Source organism: Mastigoproctus giganteus, chromosome 8 (assembly GCF_048544385.1).
Source record: "Mastigoproctus giganteus isolate SK-2022 chromosome 8, ASM4854438v1, whole genome shotgun sequence".
NCBI classification, from domain to species: Eukaryota; Metazoa; Arthropoda; class Arachnida; order Uropygi; family Thelyphonidae; genus Mastigoproctus; species Mastigoproctus giganteus.
The window spans coordinates 171,605,773-171,632,459 of record NC_143582.1 but is presented as its reverse complement, the minus strand read 5'-3'; the positions used below and the strand labels follow the sequence as shown (position 1 = coordinate 171,632,459).

The following is a 26,687-nucleotide window of genomic DNA, read 5'->3' as shown; positions in this document are numbered from 1 at the left end:
TTAATGGACATAACAGCCTGTGGGGTAGTGCCGACGTTAATGAAAGGAGATGTATCATTGAGCATGTGCTCAATGACAATGACCTTTCCCTTCTAAATGTGGGAACTAACACCTTTTTTCCATATGCCTACCTGTACGTTTTCTGCTTTTGATTTTTCAATTTTTTTTGTATGCTTCTCTTCTCCACCTTCACTCACTTGGGAGGTGAGCCTTTCCGGTGGTGGACTCCATCCACCATCAGGCGATTCTTATTGCCAGTGAAGCATTTCGAAGATCTCCCGTCCACAGTCTCAGTGTCGAAACATATGAGCTATCGTTGTTGCTTTGTAGGAAACAGTTATCCCAACAGTGTGCTTTCAGTTTAAAATCCCTTGGAAAATGGAAAATTCTTTATAACACCCGTCAGACTGTCAACCATTCCTTTGGTCATGTCCAAGAGCTGCTCAGAAGCTTATCATCACAGTAGAGTATGTTGCTGGTCACCATGGCAACTAGTTCCACCCTGGCATGCTCAAAATCATGTGACTTATCCATTAAAAATTGGGGTAAGGCCATCAACCCTATCTTATGTCTACCAACAACTTTATGCTGCCCACTGAGCCGAATGCTCTGACGTTTTGTCTGTCTTCACTGATGATTCAAAGTCAGAGTCATTTGTAAGATCTACTGCCATCTTTCCAGATAACACTATATCTTTGAAGCTTTGCTACAAATGCAGCATATACACAGCTGAGTTGTACACTCTAAAGTTGGCTTTGGACCACATTAAAATCCACAATTACCAAAGGTGTAATGCTGTATACCAACTCATTAAGCATACTGCAGGCTTTATCGACAATGAGATGTAATCCTCATCCATACCTTACCTGGGTCCAGTAGACACTTCATTCTCTTTCTGAATGTTGTTTCAACATTTGTTTCTGCTAGATCCCAACCCACATTGGGATCAAGGGTAATAAACTGGCTGACTGACTGAAGTACTGTAAACAATGAGGCAGTCATCCTGGAATCTCAAACTCAAGTAACTGATATATTGATACTATTAGTATGTACTCTCCAACACTAGTTACTACCACTGAGTAACTGGTATGATTCAAGCAGTAGAACAATAATGCTCTTGTCGGTGTTCATACATATATTTTGTACTGTTTAAAGCCTATTGTACACAGTCAATTTTAATGTTGTAAATTTGAACATAATTTAATATTTATGTTTTGTAATTATCCCATTGATTTCAATAAGCTCGTCTGCTAGAAGTATTGTACATTGAGTATATATTTTAAATGGTAATGCAAAAATATTTAATATATCAGTTTTGTGAGTCTCCATTGGTTTTTCAGACTACTCGAAAATCCGCTCTCCTAACTGCAGCCAAAAAAGCAAAATTAAAAAATAATCCTTCTAGAGTTAGATTTGCAGAAGGAGTTGTCATTAATGGTTCACCCTTGTATTCAGTAAGTATTATTCTTTGTGTATAATATATTTAAAAGATTTATATAAAAATATATGTTCAGGATGAGTCATAAGACTTACTGTTTTCATTTCAGCATTTCAAGAGAAAGGATAAACACTAGTTTACATCTGATTGATTTAAACCACAAAAACAAGATAAATATTGTAACCAAAAAAGTTTTTTCCAATTTTTATTTTTTAATTACACTGAACAACAAATTTTGGGTTCTATCTTGTTACAGGCATAAAAATAAGTTTACTTTATATATTTTTGGGTGCTAAACCTGGAAATAGTGCTTACAATGGCAGATTGGCTCTTGTTTTCGAAAAAAGTTTTTTATATTTATACAAAGTATTTTTTATTTTTATGGCAGTAAGATGTAGCTACAGTAAGATGTAGCTACATACCTATATCAAAAATGGGATCTTTTTGCCTTTTACTTGTATTCAGCTTTGGGAGCATCCCTTTTTTCACCATCCAACAATAATCGGCTAACGTGGCGGAACTCCATTTGCTTTTGTGTCATTGTTCCATCGCTGCGATGTCTTGATGGAAGCACTCGCCATGTTCGTTGCTGACAGCACCACAGTTTGGCGAAAGAAATCCAGGTGTGAGTGCAAGAAATAAATCTTTGATGACATGTTGCACCCCAGTTTTTCGTAAGAAGTAAAGTGTGTGTTAGTTGTCAGACGGCTCCAAGGATTCCCCCCATCTCCGCAATGTGTACTCTGAAGGCCAGAGGTTTTCAAAAAGTGTAATGTGTCCATTAGTGTTGTGTAGTGTCGTGTTATAGTTATTCCTCTGACCATTTAGCTGTTGGGCCTCTAGTGGGGGACCCCCTGTTGCCCACACTTAACCTCGAGAAGATAGTCCTTCAAACAGGCCTCTGGAGTTGAATATGTTCAAATTCATAATAACTGCAATATAACTACACCAACCGTAAAACTGATACTTTATTACAATAAAAATGGTATAGTGAAAACTGGATTAAAATTAAACTGGTAATAAAACAAAATAATATACACTCTTTATACAATAAAAATAAAGCATATAAATTGTACAATAAAATAAAACATGATATTAATCACAGAATAAAAGTGATAAAAACACAACCATATCTTTCAAAGGCATCCGCCTCCTTTATCAACAGTAATACTTAATGCGTTATAGTACATTCTTAAATATCGGCAGCATCATGGCTCACAGCATGTATCACCCCAGGAGCAAGGGCAGTATCCTCCATACATGCACCGGAACCGAAAATGGCTCGGGAGCGTGTAAGCCAAAACCATTCATCCCATCCAAGAATCACAGTTTTGAAGAGGGGACGAATACAGATTCCCCTGTGTCTCTTAATTTACTTAAGTCAGTATTTCTGCCAAATTGCGAAAACAATGTCGAAGAGAAAGTGTTTAAGTAGTAATGATAAAGCAAAGATTGTTATGATATTGACCAAGGTTTTAAGAAAAAAGATGTTGCGGAGAAATATGGCATATCTGCAAGCAGTTTATCTAAGATTTTAAAAAAAATTGAGAATCAATTTTAAATGCTATTGAAGGAGGAGCAGACAAGAAGCAAATTAAATTGTGTATATACGAAGATGTTGATAAAGCTGTTCTAAAATGGGTGCAAATGATGCGTGAAAAGAATATTGGGCCTAATAATTAAGCAACAAGCTCTGAAATTTGCACAGTCCTTTGGACATACAGAATTTAATGCGAGCACTGGGTGGCTAGATAAATTTAAGAAGCGCCACAGAATTGTGGAAAAGGTTATTTGTGGAGAAAGTGTTAATGTCAGCGAAGACGATTGCAACAGTTGGAGGAACAATGCCTTAAAGAAGATTTTGGAAGAATTTGAGCGTAAGGATGTTTTTAATGCTGACGAAATGGGTTTATTCTTTAAATGTTTACCGAATAGAACACTTGCTTTTAAGGATGATAAATGTTTTGGCAGAAAACAAAGCAAAGAAAGAATCACTGTGCTAGTTGGAGCAAATATGACAGGAAGTGAAAAAGTAAGACTTTTAGTCATCGGAATATCAAAAAACCCAAGATGTTTTAGAGGCACAATCTTTGGAAGTTAACTACACCTTTTAATAAAAAAGCATGGATGACAAGTGATATTTTTGAAGAATGGATATTAAAACTAGACAAGCGTATAAAAAAAGGAAAATCGTGTTGGTAACTGACAACTGTCCGGCACATCCTGTCAGTATTTCTGCCAAACTTAAAAGTGCGAAGTTGTTTTTACCACCAAACGTAACGTCAAAACTCCTGCCAATGGACCAAGGCATTATTAAAATTTTTAAATTTCATTATTGAAAGAGAATAATAATGAAGATTGTCAATGCGTTATCAGAAAATAGAAACTTGGAGGTTACAATTAACCTTAGAAATTGCATCTCTGAACTGGCAAAAGTTTGGACAAACGATGTCACTGAATATACTATTCAAAATTGTTTTTCGAAAGCGGGATTTGCATTGAATACAGAAGTCAAACAACGACTGGACGAACAAGATGAACTGCCCCTTTCACAACTGAAAAACTTTTGGACATTATTAGAATCGTCCCGAAACATCGAAAATGAAATAACACTGGATAGTTATGTTTATGTAGATCACAGCGGAACATCCAAATGAAGATGAAATACTGCTGAACAGTGTTAAACGCGACCATGATCACGAAGAAATTAACGATGACGCATCAGATCAACCCGTAGAAAAGCCAACTCGCAAAGAAATGATTAACGGTTCTTATGGGTCTACAGTTTTGTGAAAATGTTCCTGATAATATTTTTAATGCTCTGAACAAATGTGAGATTTTCTTTGAGAATCAGACAATTTTTTTAATTGTACTGTGCAAACGAAAATTACAGATTTTAATTTGTGATACTTACCAGCGAAAATTGTGTAAACGTAATTTAAATAAGTATGTTTTTGAAATAAAATACATTAAAAATAAATGTAGATTCGTTTTCATTTTCTAATTAGATAACAGTTTCTAATAAAAAAAGATATTCTCTGTATAACGTAATTTCTCTATAACGAATTTTTTCGCTGGATTTATCGAATTTGTTATAGGGAAGTTCGACTGTATATTCAAAAAAAAGTAAGTCATATTTTTATAATTTTAATAAAATCTAAAAAATATATCACTAACATAAATTTTTTGCACACATAAAAGTGCTGGGAACTTGCATTTTTTTTTATATATAGCTTGAAAAGAAAAAAGGTAACATGAAAATAGAAACTTCCTTTTACGAGTAACAAGATATAAAAAATGTGACACACAATTTTTTTTTCTCTGTGCGGCCCGCAAAAGAAATCTAACTTTGAATGTGGCCTCCGCATGGGAAAAGATTGGATACCACTGTCTTATATCAAGAAATTTAACCAGGTTGCTTTAAACATAAAGAAGGGAGGAAACATAGAATTGTGGAATAGGTTTGTCAACAATAAAATTAAGCAGGAATTAACGGAGCATATTAGAGGTGGGTGCCAAAGAATATAGCTGTAAGAAGTGCTATACACTAGATTAGAGAAGCCTCTTTTAAGACAATGTTAGCAATTTGAAAAAGGAAAATTTTTAATCCTTGTTCTTACTCATTTTGCACGAGTAGAAGAACCTGTGAAAGGATTTGTAACTCTATGCTTATTTCTTAAATTATTTTTTGTGGCGTATAATGCATTAGAATAGTTTAGTTCTTTATGAATGTTACCTGTGAGGAAAATGTCTTATTTAAAGACATGGCATGGCAAGGCTTGGGTTCTGGAAACTATGCACCTATGAGGTGATCTGATTAAACACTTCAAAGCCTTAAATGGATTTAGTAAACTAAATGCTGATGGCATCCTTACTCTTTTCTTAGATGATGTACATAAGTCGATGTAAATTTTATTGAAAAAGGATAGTTGCAGAACAGATGTTCAAAAATTTGTTTTCAGCCAGAGAGTAATTAATGATCAAAACAAACTTTTATTTGTGGCAATGAGGGATGGACAAACATTGTGGACAGTTTTTAATATTTTTTTTTTGGCTGATACTGCATAAGTTTGCTTCCTTTCATCATAATGCAGCCAACAATATCCCGGGCTGTAAGCAGAAAGTATTTTGGGTCCATTACTTCACATGGCTTCCTTCACATCCACATGTGAATGTGAAGTACTAAGCAACTAAGAAACTGTGATTGGTCTGATTAAATTAAGTGTTGCCAGTTCATCAATCATTGCCACCTTCTGACATCACTTTTGACAATGTATTGTTCTGTTCCACCCATATAGAAAAGACTTGCATATTTCCGTACATTGTCTTGAGCTCTTCATGTATTATCCTGGTAAAAATGGGTTCTTGCCATGTGATTTTTGGTGATTGCCTGCAATATTACCTCCTGATTTTTGTACATAGTGGGCTGGGTTGTGGAGTGTGCCCTTCCATACTGGATTTGTACCTCACTTTTCTGGTTTTTCCCCATAATTATTCATTGATTGAAGATCATAGGCATATGTATTGATACAAAAGTGAATGCCATTATTGCCTGCAATGATGCACTATTCATATGTCTATGATGGTGCCTTTCTGAGTTCAGTGATATCATTTACCTCTCCCACAATATACCTGTAATAATTGTACTGAAGTACTGCAGCTGCTCTTATACATTTGGTCTACCATACTATGTGGATAGCAATGTGCACAAAGTAGCGGGAGTGCTGTGGCTCAGGGGAGAACAGAAGAGGACGATTCTCAAATGCATCACAGCTTAAAAAAATGTGAAACATGAAATATTTGCGGACCTTTCTGGGACAGGACATGATCTAGCCAAGGAGGATGCCTCTGTGGGTGCTAGGTGCAGAGTTTAAAGAAATTAGGCACCAACTCAGTGTTCTGATGGGTGCCTATGAGAGTTTGAAGAGTAGGGTAGATGCCCTCGAAGGAAGTAAAATGGGGGTGGGGCATCAAGCGCTCAGCTGCCCAGCTCATTGTTAGAGCTCACTCTTGTGCATCAGGCAACACAGTAGCAATCTTCAGGGCAGAATGTGCTGGTCTCACAGGAGCTACTTATTGTCAGTGAGATGGGAAATATATTGTGCAAAAAGGATAGGTGGAATAGGACCAAGGTATGTCTGCTGGAAGCAAAAGGTTGATGATGTTGCAGAGCAGATATCTTCTTTTAAGGGCACAAAGGGTGATATTGTTGTACACGTTGGCACTAATGACATTAAGAGTAGAAGATCTGCAGACTATACTTAACAAGTACAGGTCACTGTTGAAAAAGTTGTAGATGTTAAATTTGAAAGTATCTGCAATCTGCCCAGACCCGATAGGAGGGAGTATATGATGAGAGCCTTGTTGATAAATTTGGTCCTAGAGAGATTGTGGAAGGCTCATGGGGTACAATTTTTCTCAGTGTGGTCTCTGCTTGTTAACAGGAGAGAATGTTTCTACAGGGATGGGATGCAGTTAAATAAGAAGGGTGTAAGAATATTTGCTGATGCTATGGAGGAAGTGTTTGGTAGGTCGGAAAACTGCTAGCTTGGGGAGAGCCACAGACTAATAGATTAACAGTTGCCACAGGCAGAGGTGAAAGTGACATTTGCACAGGTGTATGTACACCAATACTAGGAATATAGAACTTATATGTACACCAGTGCTAGGACTATAGTAAATAAATTTACTGTAAATTTACAACATTGACCTGTACTTGTTTTACTTAGCAAGTACAAGTTGAAAAAAATTTGTGAGTTAGGGTTAAATTTGAAAGTGTCTACAATTCTGCCCCGACATGATAGGAGGGAGTATAGGATGGAGAGCATTGTCAATCAGTTCAGCTCTGGACAGATTGTGCAAGGCTCATGGGATAGAATTTTTTTCAGCATGGTCTGTGCTTGCTAATAGGCGAGACTGCTTCTACACGGATGGGATACACTTAAATAGAAAGGGTGCAAGAATATTTGCAGATGCTATCAGGGCAGTGTTATGTGGGTCGGAAAACTGCTAGCTTGGGGATATTCACAGACTAAAAGATTAACAGTAGCTGCAGTTAGAGACGAAAGCGATTCTTGCACTGCTTCTATTGTAATGAGCAGCAGCCTAGAGAGCAGGTTGCTGAGGATTTCAAGAGCTGCTGGGAGTCTTCATGGAACAAGTAAATACATGTACATGGGCTGGTTAGGGTAACTAAGAGTATGAACAATTACACCAGTACTAGAAGTATAGTAAATAAATTTGATTAATTTGAAATGCTGATCAAGACATCAAAGGCAGGTATTGTTGGGATATCAGAGACATGGTGTCATACAGAATTGAAATTTGGGGAGTACAATGTGTACAGAAAGCATAGACAGGGTTGGAAGGGTTATGGTGTTAAGAAACACATAAAACCTAAGGAAGTATATCCAGTTGATATGGGTGGACAGTGCAATTTTGAGTCAGTTTGGTGTGATTTAAGCTCTGGGAAAGGGAAAATGAGAGTAGGAGTATAGGCCTAATGACTCTGATGAGTACAGCGAAGAATTTTGCAGAGAAAAATAGTGGGCCAGTAAATCAGAATGTCTTGTAATGGGGGATTTTAACTTTCCAGATATTGACTTGAACCTGTGGGTTGGTCACTTGCACGCTAGGAAGACGTTTTTGGATTTATTGGAGTATTGTTTTCTACAGCAACATGTTCGAGGGGCAACCAGAAGGAGTAATACTCTTGATCTGATTATCAGCAGTGATTATTCATGCATAAGAATTTGCAGATAAAGGAACCACTAGGTGACAGTGATCACAGTGTACCGATGTGGGATTTACTTAAATATCTAACTACCATGAAGGGTTTTTGTTTTCATAAAGGTAACTACAGTGGTCTCAGACTGTTTTTAAATTCTATACACTGGGATCAACTGATGATCCTTAAAAAAGCAAATTTTAAATGGGAAGCCATCAAGGAATTAATCTTGGAAGCTACTAGGCTTTTCATACCAACTAAAAACACTGTTCAAGGCTGACCTAAATGGATGTCAGATGAACTAATGTGGCTTGGGGCAGAGAAGAAAAATGTGTGGGATACATATAAATTATCAGGTGACACAGAAGCCTATGGTTGATATAAGCTAGTCTGTAATCAAGTCACAAAGGAGGTGAGGCAAGCAAAGGCTGATTATGCAAAATTCTTGGCAATGAATGCAAAGAAAAACAAAGACTTCTTTACTTATGTAAACTCTAGAAGGAAGGGGATGAATCAGATTAGTCCACTTGATGTTGGTGGTCGACTGTTAATGATCCTACTCAGATAGCTGACAAACTGAATGAGTATTTTGCATCTAGCTTCACACATGAGGTATTTTGTAAGGAAGGGGAGGACAGAAGTTTACTAAACTCTAACAAGGAGCTGAATGATTTTGTAATAATGGAGAGCAAAGTGGAGGAGAAATTGTTGAAGTTAAACCTAAAAAAGGCACCTGGGGCAGATGGAATCTATCCTGTTATATTGAAGGAGGCAGCAAGGGAAGTTAGCAAACCCTTAACCGTAATTATTAGAGCATCCTTAGATTCAGGAGAGGTCCCTATGGACTGGAAATGTGCAAATGTATCCCTAATTCACAAAGAGGGTTCAAAGGGTGACACAAAAAATTATAGACCTGTTAGTTTAACCTCTGTTCTGGGGAAAATAATGGAGTCACTGGTTAAAGAAGTGATGCAGGATCACCTAGACAAGACTAGTAATAGTTCTGATATAGCATGGGTTTGTTAAGGGGGAAGTCTTGTCTGACCAATTTGATTGGATACTACAATGCGGTCACAAATGAACTGGATGCAAAAAATAATTTTGATATCATATACTCGAATTTTAGGAAAGCTTCTTATATGTTGCACATGGAAGTCTGCTTTATAAATTGGAGCCATATGGCATTAATGGCAAATTGCTGCATTGGATAAAGGGATGGTTCAGTGGGAGATAGCAGAGAGTGGTAATAAATGGACACTGCTCTATGTGGACTAATGTTATTAATGGAGTTTCGATGCTGATTCCCTCGATGTCTCAGGGTTTCGATGCTGAGTCCATTGTTATCTTATGTATTTATTAATGATATTGATGAAGGTGTATCAGGCTTAATGTCCAAGTTCTCAGATGATACAAAGGTTGGCAGGGATGTTAATGACAGTAAAGACAGTATGCTACTGCAACAGGATCTAGAAAAGATGGGCTGAGAAGTAGTAACTAAAGTTTAACATTGACAAATGCAAAGTACTGCATATGGGTAGAAGTAACCCAAGATAAATGTACCAACTGTGTGGTACTACACAGTTTAGGTGGAGAATGAAAAAGACCTGGTGGTAATTGTTCAGTCAGATATGTAGTACTCTGAGTGGTGCAGATGGGCTGCCAGAGCAGGTCATGTCAGTTAGTTTTGTAAATGATATATAGGAATCTTTCTAGCAGAGACAAGGAAGTAATTATCCTGTTGTAAAAGGCAATGGTCAGGCCACACCTTGAGTATTTGTGTGGAGGCCTCATTTTAGGAGGCATATCGAGTTGTTAGAACGAGTGCAGAGAAGGGAACAAGTTTATGAGAGGAATAAAGGGGTGGTCTTATCAAGAGAGGCTTAAGTTCTGCAAGTTGCAGCATCTGGTGACTAGGCACCTATAAGGCCTTGAATGGATTGAGCAAGCTGAATGTTGATGGGATTCTTTCTCTTGCTCAGATTAAGAACCTGAGGGGGCATAGATTCAAATTGAGGAAAGACAGTTGTAGAATAGATGTGCAGAAATGTGCCTTTATCCAGCAGATAGTTGATTGCTGGAACAGACTTCCATCTGTTCTTGTGGAAGTTTGATAGCTTAAATAAATTTAATGGTGAGCTAGACGAACATTGGGAGTGATTGGATGGGTAAAATGGGAAGGTTTTTTTTTTTTTTGGCTGATGCTATATAAGCTTGCTTTCTTGCATCAGATGCCTCAACTAATGCTAATGCTAGACAGTGCAGTGTTGAGCCAGTTTGGTGTGATATAAGCAGTGGGTAAGCAAAATTGAGGTAGGAGTGTGTGTTATAGGCCTAATGACTCTGATGAGTACAATGAACAACTGTACAGAGATTCATTGAATTCTTTTGGGCCAGTAAATCAGATTTCATTTTCCACTACCCTGAGTGTAGTGGAGAATGAAAAAGACCTGGGGGGTAATTGTGCAGTCAGATATAAAGTTTTCTGAGCAGTGCAGATGGGCTGCTAGAGTAGCTCATGGAGTTCTGTCAATGATGTATAGGAATTTTGCTAACAGGAATAAGGAGGCGATTATCCCCTTGTATAAGGCAATGATTGGGCTACACCTTGAGTACTGCATACATGTCTGGAGGCCTCATTTTAGGAAAGATGTAAGGCTGCTGGAACAAGTACAGAGATACGGCAATGAGATTAGTGAGTGGAACAAAGGGTTGCAGTTACAAAGAAAGGCTTAAGTTCTGCAAAAATTTCAGCATCTGAAGGCTAGGCACCTGTGAGGTAAACTGATTCAGGTTTATAAGGCCTTGAATGGTTTGAGCAAGCTCAATGCTGATGCATTTCTCTCTTTTGCTCAGATTCTGCACCTGAGGGGACATAAATTCAAATTGAATGCTTTGAGTAATCTCAATGCTGATGCGATTCTTCTTTTTGCTCAGATACTGCGCCTGAGGGGGCATAAATTCAAATTGAGGAAAGACAGTTGTAGAATAGATGTGTGGAAATTTCCCTTTAGCCAGCGAGTGGTTGATTGCTGGAACAAACTTCGATCTGTCGTTGTGGAAGTTGACAGCCAAACAAATTTTGGAGTGAATGGATAGGTGAAATGGTAAGGGTTTTTTTTTTTTTTTTTTTGGCTGATGCTATATAAGCTTGCTTTCTTGCACCATATGCCTTTGTTATTGTGGTAAATAAAAGAACACCATGTGTGTTCTTTTATTTACCTAAAAATTAATGTTGAATTCAGAGGTGTTTCTAGATCTTGTGAGTGCTTTGTACTATTAGTTAAGCAAACATTTATTAAAATGGTTATTGAGTTAAAAAATAAATTTACTGTTTATATAACACTCACAAATGAATATATTTTTGTAAGAAGACAAGGCATGTTTTTTTTTTTTTTTTTTTTTTCTGTTGTATTAAATTATTCATTGTTTTTTGTATATATCTAGCCTTCACCCTTGGAATCTTGTGTTCCTTTTATGCCAAATGTCCTTAAGGTATTTCTGGAAAATGGCCAAACCAAGTCTTTCAAATATGATAGTACTACTAGTGTTCAGGTAAATTGAATATCACATTATTGTCTTTTCTTAAGTTTTAGCACTGTTTTATATTTTTCTTTTATTTTCACTAATTTGCATAAATGTTTATTTTCATTAGTTTACATAAAGTTTTATGTAAGTTTTCACTAGTTTACTTAAAGGTCCGGCACCTCCGTAACCAGGTGGGAAGGAGTAGCAGTGCGTAGCACACGCTTCTTGATTAGACCGGGGTTCGAGCCCGTGACCACGAAATACGGAGGATGCGGTAAGGTCAGGGAATGACCACCGCATATCCCCAGAGCAATATAGCCTTAGTTGCTAATGCTCCTAAAAATCAAATAACAAACAAACAAACTTAAAGGTCCAACAAAGAGGATGCAATGAAGAATTGCATTCTCTTTGTTGAGTCTTAAAATTTTGTCCACCTTCTAAACCAGGAAGGATAAATATTGGGCATACTATTGGGAAAAGTAATAGACTGCATCTAAAGAAAATTGTTTGGTCATCCATATTGTTGAATACCTCTGGATGATGGAGGTTGATAATCTGAAGTTTAAGGGACAACTGGATTGGTTGCTTCTGGTGGAAAATGATTATGATGAAAGTGGATATAATTTTAGTTTGACAGAGAGATTTTTTTTTTTTTTTTAACTGGTGCAGCAAAAGCCCTGTTTTCCTTTCTCTTTTGGCCATTACTAATTATAATTATTAAGATCTAGTGCATCCATATTTATCTTTTCCAGCATCTAATCATCTCCTAGTGCCATTACTCATTTACAGATTGGACAGTCAACTGTCCAAAAGATGGAAGGTTATTTAGAAGACCTTTATGCTAAACACAATCAGAAGCCTTTGAAATGTCAAGAGCAATTGCTTGAGATTCATCAAACTTTTCCATTGGATTTGTCCATAGATGGGTAACATAAGCCAGTATATCACCAGTGATGGAATGCATACTGGCAACATTGATCAGATGAAGAGAGCTGGCCCCAAAATTTGCAGCACCCTGTTCAAAACTTGTGGGGTGTTTGTGTAATAGCGATTTTTTTTTTTTTTTTTTTTTTTTTTTTAATTTTTCAAATTTTGCAGTAACTGAGACATGATTAATTTTATATTATACCGAAGAAAATGTTAAATATAAAAAATATTTAATACATTAATCAACAATATTGTTTTGACCATTTGAGCATGGGGCCCTGTTCGACAGAACCGTTGAACATGCTTGTGGCCGGCACTGCAGATGGAAGATGGAAAAACACCAGTAGAATAAGAAACTGAAAAAGGCGACACTGAATAGAAGTAAGCTCAGGAGCACAGATTTTGAGAACAAGTGGAGAAATACCTCCAGGACATAGTTCTTTCTTGGCATCAAGACTGTTCAAAATTCTTCTGATATCCTTTTGATGGAAGGCCACAGAAGGAATTGAATGGAGCATACTGGGAATGGCAGGAAGTAGTTTACCAAGGTCGTCAGTAAAGGAGTTAAAAGAAAAAGTAGGATGCCAGTTGGTCATTTACAGATTAGACAGTCGACTGTCCAAATGATGGATGCTTATTTATAATAACTTTTATGCCAAACACAATCAAAAGTCTTTGAAATGTCAAGAGCAATTGCTTGAGATTCACCAAAGTTTTCCATTGAATTTGTCCATAAATGGGTAACATAAGCCAGTATATCACCAGTGGATCGACACTGATGGATTCCATACTGGCAACGTTGATCAGATGGAAGGTTTCTAGGTAGTTTAGGAGATGGCTGTTAATGGATTTCTCCATTACTTTTAGAAGAGTTAGAAGTGAAATGGGATGACAATTGGATGGAGAGATTTGTCATCCTTTTTTAAGAACTGACTGGATATGGACAAGAAAGAAATGGAATAAGAAAGTGTAAAAAAGCGACACAGAATAGGCTTTATCTTTAGCTGAGATGGCTATAGAACAATTAGGCTTTAACAGAAGCAGGAGGAGAGGTGGACAAAAGTTGTGGCCAATATTAGCATTAGTAGAGGCATTTGATGCAAGAAAGCAAGCTTATGCAGCATCAGCCAAAAAAAAAAAAAAAAAACCCACTTCCACTTCACCCCTCTGTTCGTTCAAAATACCTGTCCAGCTGAGCCTTAAACTTATTTAGGCTATCAACCTCCACCACAAGGGATGGAAGTCTGTTCCACCAACCAACCACCCGCTGGCTAGAGGCAAATTTCCGCACGTCTATCCTACATCTGTCTTTCCTCAATTTGAATTTATGCCCTCTCAGGTGATTTTTCTGCGCTAGAGGAAGAATCCCATCAGCATTGAGCATGCTTAAACCATTCAAGGCTTTATACACCTCTATCAGATCACCTCGCTGGTGCCTAGTCTCCAAACACTGTAATTTGCAAAACTTAAGCCTTTCTTCGTAAGAGCACCCCTTTGTTCCATTCACTAATCTTGTTGCCCTTCTCTGTACTCGTTCCAGCAGCTCTACATCCTTCTTGAAATGAGGCCTCCAGACCTGTATACAGTACTCTAGGTGTGGCCTGACCATTGCCTACAATGGAATAATCACCTCCTTATCCCTGCTGGAAAAATTCCTGTATATCATTGACAATACTCCATGAGCTACTCTTGCAGCCTGTCTGCACTGCTCAGAGAACTTCATATCTGCCTGCACAACCACCCCCAAGTCCCTTTCATTCTCTACCACTGTCAGTGTAGTACCACAGAGTTGATACGTTGCTCTGGGGTTGCTGTTTCCCATGTGTAGTACTTTACATTTGTCAATGTTAAACTTCATTTGCCACCTCTCAGCCCATCTGCTCAACCTTTCCAGATCCTGTTGCAGCAGCATAGTGTCAGTAGTGTCCTTGACAATCCTGCCAACCTTTGTATCATCTGCAAACTTGGACATTAAGCTTGATATACCATCATCAATATCATTTATAAATACAGAAAACAACAATGGACCCAACACTGAGCCCTGAGGGACTCCACTAATAACATTAGTCCACGATGAGCAGTGTCCATTGATTACCACTCTCTGTCTTCTCCCCATCAACCACCCCTTTATCCATATTTTTGAAGACGGACCAGAATGCTCAACTACCATTTGCATAAGAAGCAAGTTTTCTACTCTTAGCCTGTTCAAAGTCAAGTTTAGACTGATTCTACAGTTGTTGCTAGCTTTGGTGTAGGTAGAAAATGAACCTAGAGATTTGGAAGCAAGCCATTTGCAGCGTAAAACATTCTTATCTTGGATAGCCTTAGCACATTTATTGGAAAACAAAGGTTTAGATAAAGGACAAGATTTTTAGGTGACGTGTGGAATAAAAGGTTTCATTCCTACTAGAATAATTTAAATGACACAATCTGAGAAAAAATTGATATCAGAATATTTAAAACAGTAATCCAATCAAGGAAACAAAGAAGGATAGAAATCTTCCAGAGCTTCCCATTTTGCATTCTTGTAATGCCAAACAACACGAGGCTGAGAATAGCCACAAGAAAAAAAGCGCCATTGGAGAAGAGGCCATCACCAAGTTGTGATCTGAGATGCCTAGAGGCCCACTCACCTAGACAGTGTAGTTGCAAGGGTTGTTTGTGAGAAAAAGATCAAGAGCGTTGGCTGTGTGGTTAGAATTGTCTGATGTTCTGTTAGGTAAATGAACAATCTGTGCAAGGTTTGATTCGATTCGTCAACTCTGATAGAATCCACACTGGCAATGTCGATCAGATAGAAGGTTTCTAGATACTTTAAGAGTTGGCTGTTATTGGATTTCTCCTTTACTTTAGAAAGTTAGAAGTGCAATGGGATGACAATTGGATAGGATGGATTTGTAATCCTTTTTTTTAAGAACTAGCTGGAATGAACAAATTTCCAAGCAGAACGAAAATTACTAATTGCAAAAGCCTCAGCATCTTGTCCAGCTGGGTCTGTCTGAATAGAAAACAGAAGCCAGCTGGAGTTGTGAATGTTAAAATCATCAAGGAAGATTAGCTCACTATGAGGAAAGCTGGACAGGAGAGAGAGACAAGCTTCAAAGAAAGGAAGTCAAAGAGTTAACATTAATAGAGGCACATGTTGCAAGAAAACAAGCTTATATAACATCAGCCAAAAAAAAAAAAACTCTTTCCCATCCATTCACTCCAAATGTTTTTCTAGTTCTGCCTTGAACTTATTTAAGTTGTTGATCTCCACTACAGCAGATGGAAGTTTGTTCCTACTATCAACCACCCGCTGGCTAAAAACAAATTTCCGCACATCTATTCTACAATTTTCTTTCCTCAGTTTGAATTTATGTCCCCTCAGATGAGTAATCTGAGCAAGAGGAAGAATCCCATCAGCATTGAGCTTGCTCAGACCATTCAAGGCCTTATATACCTCAATCAGATATCACCTTCCAGGTCTCCAGATGCTGCAATTTGCAAAACATAATCCTTTTTTGGTAACAGCAACCCTTTGTTCCACTCATCAATCTCATTTCCCTTCTCTGTACTTGTTCCAGCAGCTCTACATCCTTCCTAAAATGAGGCCTCCAGACCAGCATGCAGTACTCAAGGTCCCCCTGTATAAGGTAAATGTGTGGCCTGACCTTTACCTTATACAGGGGGACAATCACCTCCTTATCCCTACTAACAAAATTCCTGTATATCATTGACAAGACACCATGATCTACTCTTGCAACCTGTCTGCACTGTTCAGAAAACTTCATATCTGACGTTTTTTCGTAGTTGAGAATGAAAAGGTCCTTTTCATTCTCCACTACTTGAGTGCAATACCACTCAGTTGGTATCTTACTCTGCAGTTACTGCTACCCATATGCAGTACTTTACATTTGTCAATGTTAAACTTCAGTTGCCAACTCTCAGCCCATCTGCTGAACTTTTCCAGATGCTTTGCAGCAATGTACTATCATTACTGTCATTAACAATCCTGCCAACCTTTGTATCGTCTGGAAACTTAGACATTAATCCTGATATACCTTCATCAATATCATTGATAAATACAGAAAACAACAATGTACCCAACACCAAACCCTGGGGGATAGGGTTCCAAGTTATTAGTTTAGTTGGGAGAATGATAGAGGTAACAGATCAATTTGACAGCATGGAATGGAGAGATTTTTAAGACCTAGAATATCGAAAAAAGGAAATTCCACATTACTAAGTCTGATAGGGAATATCAGAGTGGACATAAGTGCAAGTACCACCTTTGAAGCAAAAGGAATTGTACATAATTAGGATAACTGAGGTGAGCAATAGTTGAATCAACTGATAATGTGGGTTTTGTCAGAAAAGTAAGTGGGGCTTAGCAGACTGTATGAGGAAATGGACATCACTGGGATTGGAACTGAGACCATGTATTGGTGAAATGAATGTAATCTTGAATGGAATTAATATGCAATTAGAATTAACGCTTACTAGTGTAGGAGCTTGAAAATACATATAATCTCATGAGCAAAAGGCAGATATTTTTGTCTGTACAATAGATTTATTCAGTAGTATAGATTATAACCCAGACAAGACTGAGTCACGAGACTAATACTGGAAAGCAGAGGTATAAGGTATGTTTGTGTCAGATGGCACCTGGGATTTCTCCCATCTGTGCTTGTGTTCGCTGTATCAAGGTCAGTACACTGTCAAGCCAGAGACTTGAAAGTGTGTGGGCCATGTCTGTGCAGTGTGATGTGTTGTGCCCATTGTTTGTCTGGCTTATTGGCCACCAGGCCCCTAGTGGGGCCTGACATTGCCCATACCTCACCACGTGGAGGCCAGCCGGGTGTATCCAGAATCATGACAAGTTGCTCTGGCAGGTCCTGCCACCTAGTTTCCTGGAATTTCAGTGGCTAGGACCTTAAAAAAAAAAAAAAAAAAATCCACGCGTTTCACGTTAATTCTTAATAAGATTGCTGTTAGCAAATTGCTGGTTGGGGTTGAACGCTAGAGAGAGATGTGTTAAAAGGCCTAATAGGTTGGGCACAATTTTGTTGTTATTAAATTTAGACGTGTGGCCTATATGTTAGATGAAAGATAATAGTGGGAGGGAGGGGAGGCTGAAGACTGGGGAGGATAGAAGTAAGGGGTCGATAGAGGAGATGACCCCTGCTAGGCAGTGTGGCATGCCCATGCCACACCAGAGGGAAATTTGGATGGCAGGTGGGGGAGACAAAGAAGAGTTATCTCCCCCTGCCATGGATAGGGTATACAGGTAGAGTAGGGGGAAGGCTGAAGTGGGGGGGTGAAAGGCAGAAGTATGGGGACAAAAGAGAAGGCGACCCCAGGTAGTCAGTGAGGCAGGCCCATGCCTCACCAGGTGAAGAGATGGGTCGGCAGGGGAGGGAAGAAACAGAGCATGTCTCCTCTCCCTCCTGTCGGGGGATAGGGAATTAAAGATGAATAGGGTTAGGGTACCCCCATTCAGCTCGCCATATAGCATTTGGCAGCAGAGCTGCTGGTGGTCCTAGTCCGTTCCCAGCAGAGATCGGACTGAAGCGTGATCGTTCGTGGGATGGTTCCCATCCGTTCTGCAGTCAAAAGGTCCAGGTTTTCTTGTCGGCATTTGTGGAGTCTTTCTTGTGTCATTTTCCATCCATGTGGTGTTTGTGTCAATGTTTATAGAGTCATTTCTAATTGATTCGACTTTAGGTCCAATTCAGGGTTTAGTGCCTTGATTAGCAGAGGGCATTGGGTTCCAGGCGTCTTGTGCCATACTACTGCCTTCAAGGTTTGTTCATTTCCTTATTGTGTAAGTGGTTGGTTGCTGTTTGCTGCGATAAGAGCTCTCCGTCTTGTGCACAGGACCAGTACATAATTGGAGAAAGCCCGATATTCCTCCCTGGTGTCTAAGATGTGCTCCTGGCTGTATGGTAGATACTGTATTTTGGTGATGAATGCACTGCGGAGGTCGTCATATAGCTCGCTATCATGCATGAGGTGCTGCTAGCTCTCCAGGCCCCCACAAGTGCAAGTGGGATCTTCCTGTATTCCGAGTAGGGATAGCTTTGCATTCAGAGCTCCATGTCCTGTCACAAGGTATGTTACTTGTAAGCCTGTGGAGAACCAGGGTGGGGAGTTTGGAAAAACCTGGCCAGTGTTGGGCAGAAACTTTCTGGTGATTTCGCCTTTTTTGCGAGTTGGCCCATCTATCTTGCCACACCTGCAGCAGGTGAGCCTGCAGCTTTTTCTTTTCCATAGTCTTGCTATTGGTGATGTCAGTGGTGAATCCCAAACGTGTCTGTGGGATACCCTTGTAAGAAAGGCCTTTCTTCTGGTTTGTGCTTCTTCTGACCACAAACCTAGTCACAGTTCTAGGTTCCACCAGAGCACAGACCCAGGAGTTGGATTTTTCTTTTTAATAATGATTCACTTGTGTTCGTTATGATTTTTGTTATCTTGCTTGGAGGTGATCTGAATCTTCGAGGCGTTCAAGCTCTCTCTGTCTCTGTTGTATGCTGGTTTTTAAGGTACTTTGGAAGAGTTCCCAGTTTGCTTTGGAAATGTAATATCTGCGAGTGGTTTGTCTAGCTGCAGGTATCCTAATCAGTGATCTGTTGAGTTAGAACATAATGGCTCGATGATTGGACATTGTCCAGGCCTCTTGGACGGACCAGTCGGTAGTATTATTAGTGATGTTCCTGGAAGTCAAGGAGACAACTGTGGTAGCCTCCCACAGTATATTACTGAATGTGGGCAATTTGTTTGGTTGGTTTAACACTGTCAGTGTTGAATTTGCAAGGAACTCTTCCAATATGGTTCTGTTTATGGTGCCATGTCTGTCTGGTGTGTGACTATGCCACATTGGTGACCGGCAGTTCACGTCTGCACCGACTATAGCGCTGGGAAGGGTTGTTAGCAGCCAGTTGGAGGTATCTTGTGGCGAAGTTGAATGGCTGTGCAAAGCTGTGTGATTTTGGTCACGGTAATATCTGGATTTCTGACCACAACTGCGGCCCAAGGGGTGTCATCCTCGAATTGTACTATCTTGTAGGTCAGGGGGTATCCCCTGACTATCTTCATCTGTGAGTATGGCTCTTGTATTATCATGACATCTACATTCTCCTCTTCAGCCTTGATACGGATCTGATCCGCTACTGCTCTGGCCCTCTGTGCGTTGATCTGCAGAAATTTTACCTCTGTATTATTGTATCCTGTAAGGTGCAAAGTATAAGTAAATAGGAATGAAGAGAAGATTCTGAAAATTTATTTAAGTTTTTTATATGATTGAAGATTTTAGTGAAGGGTTTGTTTTGTTTGATTTTTAGGAGCATTAGCAACTAAGACCATATTGCTCCAGGAAATGCGGTGGTCATTCCCTGACCTTTCCGCATCTTCCGTATTTGGTGGTGAAGGGCTCGAACCCCGGTCTAATCAAGAAGCGTGTGCTACGCACTGCTGCTCCTTCCCACCTGGCTACGGAGGTGTCTCAGTGAAGGGGAAACACATTTCATCATAATAATGAAAACCCCACCACACAATTCCAGTTATCAGTATTATCGCAGATGCATAAGATCGAGTTTACTACCCGTTTATAATAGATTTCACTAACAGAAAAGCCCAATAAACCAGAACGTGCAAATTATTTTATGATCATGACTGCCAGAAATGTGCTTTAGAAAAATATCACAAAGGCATTCAAAATTGATTCTTATGACTGAACATATGATAATAATGATTGTAGTGCATTCTCCAGCCAGACCACATAGCCCTTCCTCTCAACCAATAGTAGCATTTGTAAATGTGTTGCCTGCATGTTTTGTTTTTGTGTCCTTTAGTTAAAAGTGATTTTTGTGTTGTGCTTATTTGATATAAATTTATATAAAACTAATGGCGCCTCCGTAGCCTGGTGGGAAGGAGCAGCAGCAGTGCGTAGCACACGCTTCTTGATTAGACCAGGGTTCGAGCCCATCACCACCAAATACGGAAGATGCGGAAAGGTCAGACAATGACCACCGCATATTCCGGAGCAATATGGCCTTAGTTGCTAATGCTCCTAAAAACCAAATAACAAAAACAAACATATAAAACTAATACAATTCCCATTATAAAAAGAAACTTTTAGAGAGTTAAATAGCTTAGTTATATAGCAAAAATTTCAACTTCTGAGGTCTTGGAATGAATTATGAAATGTGTTATTGGGTTCACATTATGATATTTTCACAATACTTTCATTCCTGCATTTATTTCTACGGGATGTAAAATATGTCCCCCCCCCCAGTTTGCACTAGCTGGCAAAAACTTATGTAAAATCGAATTTATGTAAATCGGGGAGTCTGTATTTTACTGAAAATTGAGCTTAAATTTAGCATAAATTTATAACCAGCCTTTATATAATATATGTACAACATGGATTACCATATAACTTACATGAGTACCATAAAACATGATATTTTTTCCTGTGTACCTAGGCTTTATATAAAAGTGGACAGTGCTCAGATTGCTCTTCTTGGATCTGCCACTGCATGGTATACTATTTTCAGCTTTCCATTTTAGCAAACCTTGCTCTTCCCAAAAAAATCTATAAATACTCACCGCTAGTTCTATCATATCTACTCTCCAGACTATTCTTCTGTGGAAGAAAACACTTAGTTTATAATTAATCCTTATAAAACCCAGTCCTGTCTTATCTTTTGAAAAAGAGAGAGAGAGAGAGAGAGAGAGAGAGAGAGAGAGAGAGAGAGACACACAGACAGCTGCTTCCATGCTCTTCTATAAGAACACTGAAATTTCATATATCTTTATGGAGATAACTAAGCTTTGTTGACATAAGCATATCACAGATATTGTTTCTATATTAAAACTAGGCTTTTTCTTCTAATAGCTTCAGGAAGAAAAACAACAGCTTTTCATTCTGTAAACTCACTAACCTGCCCTGGAATATTGTTCATATATCTGGGATTGTTAACCAAGAATCTTGAGCGAATATGTAGATTCCTAACAGGAGCAGTCAGGTTAGTTAGCAGCCTTTCTATCCACATCCTTTCTCACAGACATTGTTTCTGCTGAAACTTTTTTTTCTTTTAACTTATATTTGTATGAGCACTGTTCTTCTGAATTACTATCTATAATTCTGTTTCTTTCTTTCAACTAGTTGAACATTGCATCAGCTAGTTGACATCTACTTGTAGTTCAGTTTTGTACCCATTGAACTGCCTGTTTTTTTTGTTTCTCTCTCTCTCTCTCTCTCTCTCTCTCTCTCTCTCTCTCTCTCTCTCTCTCTCTATCATTTCTACTTCTGCTCTTGGGACCAACTTTTCTCCCTTATATATTTCTTGAATCTGTGGAAATTCGTATTGAACAACAAGAGGTATCTTTTCTCTTCCCAGCTCACACAATTTGCTAGATTACTATGGGTTCCACCAGCATTTCTTCTTTGGCAATAGAATTACAACTATGCATTTGACTTTCCTAATACAAATGTAAATGATAGTGAATAGTTAGACTGATTTTGTGTAGCAGTGTCCAGAAAAAAAATTATACAGCTGTTAATAGATTCTCTGAAATGGATATATCCATTTCAGAGAATCTCTCTCTCTCTTTCTCCACTTCATAGCTGAAACTATTTTTTTACATATTTTACATTGTACAACCATTTATGCAGCTCATTTAATTGCATAATAAATGGTTTTAAGTTTTTTTGTAGTGTGTCATATTAATTTTATTTTTAGGATGTTCTGAATTCCCTCCAAGAGAAGTTATCTGTAAAATGCTTGAACCACTTCAGTTTGGTAGTGGAACACATTAAGGTAGCTCACAGAAATAGGCTAACTCTTCTTGATCCCAAAGATACTTTGTCAAAGGTAAGTTGTTTAAGAAATTGTGCAAATTGCTTTCATTACAGAAATAATGAATATGCTCCTTGCATTTGTTTACTGGTAATAAAAATTGTTTCATGTTTTCCTGACTACTTATGATATACAGGGTGTTTCAAAAGTGATGGTCAATAATTTAAAGGTGAACTGTATAGATTATAATATGCAAAAAAAGCCTAGTAAACACGGGTCCTTAAGTGAATCGTTTAAGAGATATTGCACATTTCTAGTTGGGATCTACCACTTACAAGGCGAACGGTACAGAGTTTGGTTCCATCACTGACTTGTTTGTTTAGATCAGGTTATGCTCTTTCTCTCCCTTTCCCCTCTTTCAATGCTCTGAGACATAGCAGGCATACTAGTACTTGTCAAAGGATAGTCAACATGGAAAGAGGTTACAGCAACAAAGAGTATGCGGACATGCACTTCATGTATGATAAAGTCCACGGCAGTGCACTCGAGGCTGCACATTTGTACCAAGAAGCATTTCCCCGCTGAAAGCACCCAACAGGCGCACATTAATCAGGGTACGTCAACGCAGAGTATGTGGGTGCTTTGCACATGCAGTACGAGCAGGTAGGCCCAGAAACATAACACCTGATGTTGAGAAAAGGTGTTAGAAAAAATAGAACAAAATGCAGGAGTTTCGACAAGGAAGCTTACTCTGCAAGAGCATGTACTGAGTCATAGCAGTGTGCGGCGAATTTTACTTCGCCAATTACTGTACCCCTACCATATCCAGCATGCACAAGGTCTCAGCAATACAGGCTACCCTCCCAGAGTGAACTTCTGCCAGTGGATGCAACAACAGTGTGTCCTGTTGAACCCCCAATTTTTAAACAACATTTTGTTCACTGACGAAGCTGGGTTTACTCATGATGGTATTTTAATTTGCATAACTGTTACTTTTGGTCCGGCAATAATCCTAATGCAATTCACAAGTCACGAACATCAGCAACGACTCTCATTGAATGTCTGGACAGGACTACTAGGAGACCATATAATTGGACCACACTTTCTGCCAAACAGGCTAACAGGAGAGCTGTACCTTCAGTTCCTGCAGAATGTTCTTCCAGACCTCCTTGATGATGATAATGTTCCATTTCAGCAACACCAGAACTGTGGTTTATGCATGATGGTGCACCGGCACATTTTTCTCGAGTTGTGACTCGGTATCTAACTAGAAGGTATAGTCAATGGTGGATAGGTAGAGGTGGGCCTGTAATGTGGCCTTCCAGATCACCAGACTTAAATCCTATAGATTTTTGTATCTGGGTTCATGTAAAAAGCTTGGTATACGCTTCTGACATTAACACAGGAATTGCAGCTTCAGGTTGAAGGAACGTTTCAGCAAATCAGAAATGACCGAGGAATTCCTGAGAGGATTCGCAACTCAATGCAGAGAAGACTACAAAGCTGCATACGGATGCAAGTACATTTTTAACACCTTTTGTAACATCCTGTAACATGTAATATCTGTAAAATCCTGTGGTGTTGAAACCAAAAATTAAAAATGTATTATCTTATGTTTAATAAAACCACCCTTAGCAAAGGATTCACACAGAGTTTTACTAAACTAGTGCTGCCATAGTCTGTGGTGGATCTTAACAGAAAATGTGCATTATCTCAAATGGTTCATTTGCAGCCTGATGTTCACTGGGACTTTTTTGCTTATTTTAGTTTGTACTTTTCACCTTTAAATTATCGACCATCATTTTTGAAACACCCTGTATAAGGCAATGGTCTGGCTACACCTTGAGCGAGTACTGCGTACAGTTCTGGAGGCCTCATTTTAGAAAGGATGTAAAGCTGCTGGAATGAGTACAGAGAAGGGCAATGAGATTGATGAGGAGAAGAAATGGGGTGCTCCTACCAAGAAAGGCTTCTTGGTAAGAAATTGCTCTCTGGTGACTAGGCACTTGCGAGATGATCTGATTGAGGTTTTTAAGGCTTTGAATGGATTGAGCAAGCTCAATGCTGATGGGATTCTTCTTCTTGCTGAGACCACACACAAGGGGCACAAATTCAAATTGAGGAAAGACAGTTGCAGAAACATGTGCAGAAGTTTGCCTTTAGTCAAAGGGTGTTTGATTCTTGGAATAAACTTCCATCTGTTGTTGTGGAAGTTGATAGTTTAAAGAAAATCAAGGAAGAACTACACAAACTATTGGAGTGAATGAATAGGTGAAATGGGAAGTGTTTATTTTTTGCCACTGCTAATATTATTAAAAAAAAATAAAAAAATAATAATAATATGTGTATTCCATACTATTAATTACCTCCATTTTCAAAATTTATTTCAAATTTGGTACCATTCACAATGCATGAAATTTGAAACTACTCGTGTTTCTTCCCAGAAAGTAGTGACCATTTTGAGAGAATACAAAGTTTCTAGTTATCATCTTTGTGGGAAAACAATAAACCTTTCAAAAACAACTAATGCAAGATGGTAGATGTTTATTGACCTAGTGGGAGAGGAAAAACAGGTACAGTCAGTTCTGCTATAATGCGAATTTGCTCCAACTCCACTTATATATTAGGGAACAATGTGACTATAATGCAATTTTTGCATTGGCTCATTCGCGATTTTGACTGCAAGTAACACGAGGTGAATGGAAAACCCAGCACCAAGCTGAATATAGCGACCTGTGCAGCAATACATAAAAGTTTATGAAGCTTTAAAAATGTCAAACGTCAAATGTGTGAGAGCTATATTTCCCATTTACTGTAGTTGTATTTGTCGGAGACACTGTTGTCATTCACTGTATTTTATATTCAAATCTAAATGTATTTTATATTAAATTTTAAATTATATTTATTTATCGCAAGAATTTCTGTTTGAACAGAAATTTCTTGAGGCGGGATAGTGTGAGAGGAGGAGTACATTTCTGGAGGTCGCTGCCATAAAACAATTTGCAGTTCCCATTTTATCGGACTTTTCTGTTAGTGCAATCTAATTATAAACAGGTAGTAAACTCAATCTTATTGCATTTGTGATAAGCTGGAATTATGTAGTTTTATACGTTATTATGGTGAAATGTGTTTCCTCTTCCCTGGCATCTTCAATCATATAAAAAACAAGTTTTCAGGATCTTCTCTTCATTCCTATTTTTTAAGCTTCATAAACTTGTTGTTACTCCTTATCTCACTTGCGCAATTTGTGCATGCTGTGTTCATTGTTATTGATTGTGTATATTTTTTCTGTTTTAAATTTTACAATCCAACAAAAAAGATGTCAGTGAAGAGAAATATCTATTAGTATGTATATGTTATAGTGCTGTATTTACTATAATATTTATTTTTTTATTAGAAATTTAAGATGTTTAAACCTGTATTAGCAATTTTATTGGGTTTCTAACTTTTTTTGGTGTTTTACTTACCAGAATGAACTTTTTTTTATTCTTTTTGTTTTTTGAGCCCTGTTATTTTTATTGGGCCAAATAGCATAACGCAGAGATTTTTAGGAACACATGTACCACATTACAGCAGAACTGACTGTAACCTGAAACTAAACAAATGCAGTATTGGTGTTTGTGAGTAACATGCCATTCTTCAAGCAGAATCCAAATAGTTTCAAAAACAGTGGCAGGGCACCTGACAGGTTCTTGCAACCAATTTCTATGAGAAAATCCTTCAAAACTATGGCAGTAAAATTTTTACTCTGTTTAGGAAGGTTAAAAAAAAAAAAATTCAGAAATTTAATCATCAAGTAAAGGTTAATGTGGAAACATTATTTTGGAGCTGCACCTACAAAGTGCTGCAACCCCAATACTAGGTTAACTTAAAAAAAACCAAAAAAAAACCAGATAATTCTTGGCATTTCATGGTACTTCTTATATCAGTTCTTCAGTGACTAAAGACAACAGAATGTGTAATGGAACTGTATAATTTAATTGGTAATTAAATGTAATTTAATTGGTAATTAAATTACAGTGCTTTTTAAATTAATTTTGAGCTTATTTAATAATCTTTACCTGATTAATTAATACATGAATTTACTCTGATCAGTTGTTGATTGGTGGACAAATTTTAATGGTTAATTGATTAATATTTGTAGATCAAATGTTATTAATAGAAATAAAAAATAAAATGAAATAATAATAAATAAAAACATACCTGAATTGCATCCTTGCTACACTGTCTACTTACACACTAAGGCCGGGTGGGTAAAGTACCTGCCTAGCAAACCAAAGGTCGCGGG

General features: G+C 38.1%; 1 protein-coding gene across 3 annotated transcripts in view; it reads left to right on the top strand.

The window, feature by feature from the left end:
• Window positions 1–26,687, top strand: part of LOC150082006 (uncharacterized) — a 521,135-nt gene that overhangs the window by 349,170 nt on the left and 145,278 nt on the right. For all 3 annotated transcript variants that reach the window (XM_090379053.1, XM_090379052.1, XM_090379054.1), the window contains exons 6-8: window positions 1,341–1,454; window positions 11,610–11,717; window positions 22,343–22,474. In XM_090379053.1, the coding sequence (XP_090235179.1) occupies window positions 1,341–1,454; window positions 11,610–11,717; window positions 22,343–22,474 (354 nt within the window). The remainder of the gene's footprint in view (window positions 1–1,340; window positions 1,455–11,609; window positions 11,718–22,342; window positions 22,475–26,687) is intronic.